The sequence below is a fragment of the Asparagus officinalis genome, chromosome 5, assembly GCF_001876935.1.
Source record: "Asparagus officinalis chromosome 5, Aspof.V1, whole genome shotgun sequence".
NCBI classification, from domain to species: Eukaryota; Viridiplantae; Streptophyta; class Magnoliopsida; order Asparagales; family Asparagaceae; genus Asparagus; species Asparagus officinalis.
Window position 1 is genome coordinate 113,433,472 of NC_033798.1, and position 5,415 is coordinate 113,438,886.

At 36.2% G+C, this 5,415-nt stretch overlaps 1 protein-coding gene across 1 annotated transcript in view; it reads left to right on the forward strand.

Annotated features, from left to right (window-relative positions):
• LOC109840739 (exocyst complex component EXO70A1-like) overlaps nt 1–5,415 on the forward strand; it is a 14,492-nt gene that overhangs the window by 2,744 nt on the left and 6,333 nt on the right. Inside the window, exons 5-11 of the mRNA XM_020409487.1 lie at nt 181–319; nt 394–609; nt 2,194–2,399; nt 3,707–3,907; nt 3,978–4,077; nt 4,216–4,325; nt 4,815–4,961. Coding sequence (XP_020265076.1) covers nt 181–319; nt 394–609; nt 2,194–2,399; nt 3,707–3,907; nt 3,978–4,077; nt 4,216–4,325; nt 4,815–4,961 — 1,119 coding nt within the window. The remainder of the gene's footprint in view (nt 1–180; nt 320–393; nt 610–2,193; nt 2,400–3,706; nt 3,908–3,977; nt 4,078–4,215; nt 4,326–4,814; nt 4,962–5,415) is intronic.

Here is a 5,415-nt window from a genome sequence, read left to right on the forward strand (position 1 = left end):
ATGAACCTTTCACTGAGATGCTGCTTGGCAGACAGATATGGATGGATTCATGCACTAACTTCTCTAAATCCCAATCCTGAAACCAAACTTCAGAAACTTTTCTGTACTAGTATAATCATATTTATTATTATTTTTCCCGGTTAACATCGAGTTAACGTATATCTTTTCCATTCCATTCAGTGAAACCCGTGCTTCAGCTTTGGAACTGAGCCTTCAGAAATTGGGAGTAGAAAATCTCAGTAAAGATGATGTACAGAAGATGCAGTGGGAGGTCCTAGAGGCAAAAATTGGAAACTGGATTCATTTTATGCGAATTGCAGTAAGTGTTCATTCAGATAACTGCTATTACCTGTGTCTTCTATTTTCTAGTCATTTTAACTGTGTTTGGAACAGGTCAAACTGCTATTTGCTGCTGAACGAAAAATTTGTGATCAAATTTTTGAAGGAATCGATAATGTTCGTAAGGATCAATGTTTTGCTGAAGTAACTACAAACAGTGTATTAATGCTTCTCAGTTTTGGGGAGGCTATTGCAAAAAGTAAAAGATCACCAGAAAAGTTATTTGTGCTTCTGGACATGTTTGAAATAATGTGTGAGCTTCAGCCAGAGGTATGCTTTTTAGTTTCTTTTAGCGTTATGCTATGTAAGCTGCGTTGAATATGTGTATATTCTGTACTAAACTTTAGTGACTTATCATTGTCTCCCACATTAAGACGGTGATATTGAGTATTGGCAACCATGTCATTACGTCCATGTAGATCTCAAACTACATATATAAACTAATTAGAGTTCCAAAAAATAATGGTAGTGAATTTTTAAGGGAGAGAATACCTAACTACCAGAAGTGGGCGGTTGATTGTTTCCTTCTTTTCCAATAAGGTAATATCGTGCAAAGCAGTTGGTTCCTGTGTCTATTACCTGCCTTTTGGGAGCACTCATCATCAATTTTTAATGATATAAATTATTTCAGAAATTTTTCTTGTACTATATTCTGGGAACTTGCTGGTCCCAGAAGTACTTGCAGTTTGTTAATCCTCTCTATTGTTGGTCACATGTGGTGCATGATTTTAAACTTGGTTTTAGTCTACCTTTCTGAAGAATAAATTTCAGTGTCCTCATAATTTAGTTCCCATAATGCAACAAATCAGAATGAGTTAGAGGTTACTAGATGGTAACTTGTCTGATACTTAAAATATGGTGTCCTATATATGATTTGTAGTATTTCATTGTATTTCTTAGCAATCTCTAAAAAGCATTATTCTTTTGTTTCTGTATTTCAATATCGATTGAGAATATTGTGTTATTTGCTTGAAAACAATATGAATAAACTTTTTTTTACCAGAAATCCGTGATCCTGACCGGTCTGTCTCTTAATATTTTTGTTGGTTCCATATGACAAGCATTGCAGTAAGTCAAAAAATGATACTTTGCTCATTCTTATATATAGCATTTTCATACAGAAAGAATATGGTTGAAATGTTCAGAAACATTTCACCTTTCTTCCCTCTTTTATTTCTTCTTTCTTGAGGACACATTGGAGAAGTTCAATATATGTCCAAGAAGTTTCTTAGAAGTGTCAAGCGTAGTATGATTTACATCTTTAATTTATTAAATTCTCATCTATTCATATTATGGTCAAACTATTAGTAAGTTTTCATCTAAGAAGATGAATATCCAAACTGTGTAGGAAATGTCAGTGAATCACTTGATGCTTTGCAGTCCGGTATGAGCCATGAGAGTTATTTTTATTTGGTGAAGATATTGCTTTCATGTACCAGATATTATTTTCTCCATGTTTTCTCACTTTTGCTTGTTTCAGATTAGCTATATCACATTCAGAATTAGCTATATCATATGCATGCCCAAAATTATATCTACTTTTCCATTTTGATTATGTATGAAACTAGGAGATACGTTGCTTGTTCCTTATTACTGCACCCAGAAGATTTTCAAATTTATACCCTTCAAATAGCAACAACAGAACATGCTTCTTGGAAAATGCACTAATTTAAAAGATAAAATTTTATTGAACTTTTTCATGCTTAACAAAAGTTTCTTCTTGCCTATATACCTTTGTTTGCCTTTTATTGCTTCTATACATGTCTAATCTTTATCTCATAATTGCTCTGTGTATTTATTTTTAGCAATGGACTTAGTTTTGTTGATCTCTCCTTTATGGCAAAAAATCATCAGATAGAAGCCATTTTTGAGGGGAGAGCTTGTGCGGAAATGCGTGAAGCTTCAGTTAGTTTGACCAGGCGCTTAGCCCAGACTGCCCAACAAACCTTTGGTGATTTTGAGGAAGCAGTTGAAAAGGATGCAACCAAAACATCTGTGCAAGATGGAACTGTTCATCCTCTGACTAGCTATGTTATAAATTATGTGAAGTTTCTTTTGGAGTAAGCCCATGCCTAACTGTTTCCTTGGTTGCCTAGTGTTTAAAGTTTGTTTTCCTAGGCAGAAATCTGATTTCTCTTTGATTCTCTTTAATTGCTGCTAAAATAAAATCCTTGATTTGTGCTACTGCCGGTGATTTCACCTGTTATATTTTCCTCCTTTGTATATAGATCTGATTTCTTCTCTATGTGATATATTCAGACTACGATGGCCATAGGTTCCTTTTAAAGTCCCACAACTTCATAGAAACTGCCTCTACGCACTTTAAATTATTTCCATCTGAGCAGTGTCTGTAATAGTGGCTATTCGTAAGTAGAACAGCTCCAATAGTGGTTTGTGTGCACGTCACTGCTGTGCCTAGGGGCACTAGGAAAAACATCTTGCTATTTTATATATCAGATGATACTCTGTCAAAGCAGGGTTGAACGGAATCTGGTTACGGAGAAGCAAAACGATTATGTAATCCCATGATTTTCTGCTTCCAGCTTTTCTCCTCATCCAAGAGGCGATATTCCTGATAGATCCTTGTCACACCAATCAAACCTCCCAGGAACATAGTTCATGTAACTTTTCCTCCTCATCTAGGACGGTGGATATCTCAAGAGTGAATTTTAAAGATGCAGGGGAGTATGTGGATCTTCATTTTGATGACAATGATATAGCTTGTTTTATTTGCTACCATGTTCAGATGCTTTAAATATGTCATTTCGGGTTTATGCTCTGGACAAGGTTTCATATTCAACTTTGTTGGCTTGTAACTTCTTCAACATGAGAATATTTCCATTAAGTTGGAAGTCTCTCCGGATATGCCTTCATATTGCCAACCTGATCGCCTTCCGTCCGCCATTGACATCCTATCTGACTGTCATAGGCTATCTCTACAACTACACATTAACCTCCTCCTCTTTGTATGTTTCCTACTATTGGCCATTGTACATAATTTTAAACATGTGTGCAGCACGTCTTCTGTTGAGAATATGGTACATTAATCCACCATTATTAGAGGTCCCTTGCCATATTTATCTTTTTAAAGGTCTGTATATTACTATCTCTTTCAGAAAATTACATGTAGGCCTGTATATACTGTTTCTTTCAAATGATTACATGTCCTAAGTTGATGACTAGAACATAGATGTTCGTTTCAAACAAATAGTACCTAGAACCTGCGTGCATCTTAATTTCATATTACTATTAACCTAAAAGAATATGAAACTATTGTGCCCTATAACTATTTGTCTGACATTTGGTCTTAAAATTGCCGTCATGTGAGCATGATTATCTTGACTAAAGTGTATCAATTTTTGTATAGTTATCAGTCCACACTAAAGCAGCTTTTCCAGGAGTTTGAAACTGGAGGAGATTCAAATTCTCATCTGGCAGTTGTAACCATGCGTATTATGCAAGGTCTTCAGAGTAACCTGGATGGGAAATCTAAGCAATATAGGGATCCTGCTCTGACTCACCTTTTCCTTATGAATAACATCCACTATATGGTCAGATCAGTTCGAAGGTATGTCTAGTTAGAAAAATTAAAAATGCCATGGAACAGATAAATTGATCAATCCCTTTGTTGTTTTCAGATCTGAAGCAAAAGATCTTTTGGGAGATGACTGGGTCCAACGACATAGAAGGATTGTGCAACAAAATGCAAATCAGTATAAAAGGGTTGCTTGGGCTAAGGTTTGAGTTTGACAAACTCAACTTCATGTAGAATTGTCTGTCCCTTTCTAGGATAGGACTCCAACAGACTTGGATCCTTCAGCTATAGTTGGGGCTTTGTGAAATCTTTTAATTTTTCGCCTCTGCATTTGCTAACAGATTTTGCAGAGCCTTTCAGCTCAAGGTTTGACTTCGTCAGGTGGTGGTAGTGCTGTGGGAGGTGATGGAAGTAATAGTAGTGGGGTCTCTAGAGCTGCAGTAAAAGAGAGGTCACTAATCTTTGTAATATTTTTCTTTTTGTACATTGTTTTTAGGACAAATTTTCAAAATAGACCCTTTTTGAAAAATGATCACCATTTTCGACCTAGTTGAATTTTATTTAGCAAATTCAACCTAGTTTCAGCGACATCAGCAATGTGCGCTGAAACTAGGTTGAATTTGCGAAATAAGTTCTATGAACTCTACGTGATTGAGAATCCCATGGAGATTAATTTTCTACTTAACTACACAGGTTCTGAGAATCCCATGGAGATTAATTTTCTACTTAACTACACAGGTTCTCAATCCTGTAGAGTTTGTAGAACTTATGTCGCAAATTCGACCCCGTTTCAGCCCACGTTGTTGACGTGGCTGAAACTAGGTCGAATTTGCAAGTAGGTCAAAAATGGTGATTATTTTTCAAAAGGGTCTATTTTGAAATTGTGTCTTTGTTTTTAATACTTGACTGTTGAAGTTGCCTCTTGTTTCGTCATCATCAGGTTTAAGTCTTTCAACATACAGTTTGAGGAGCTTCATATTAGGCAGTCCCAATGGACAGTACCTGATCCGGAGTTGCGTGAATCTCTGAGGCTTGCCGTTGCTGAAGTTCTATTACCGGCATATAGATCTTTCATAAAGCGTTTTGGGTTAGTTTCCTCTTACCTGCAAACATTTGTTGTGTAGTAACATTCTATTTGGTAATTGTTAATTTGTCAATGAGATTATTCTTTTCAGAGATGACACATGCACGTGCTGGCACACGCACACTCACGCACACACATTGCCAACGCCCACATGTGGACACACACCCACACACACCTACACACCAATGTGAATGCTGAATTAATATTATAAAACCTTCATTGATATATTCTTACGGCATTGTGAATTCTGAATTAATATCACATAATCTTTATTTGTATATTCTGACGCCATTGTGAATATCGTATTGATTTGAGCAAGTCTGACATCTGAACTGAGAGTCTGATGTGCAACCAGAATCTTGGGGCATGGATATGCATTGGTTGGCCTGTATAACAGTATATCCTTGCTTCTTTTACCCCATGGATTCTGTAATTTAGTGTAACCATGGTTTAACAC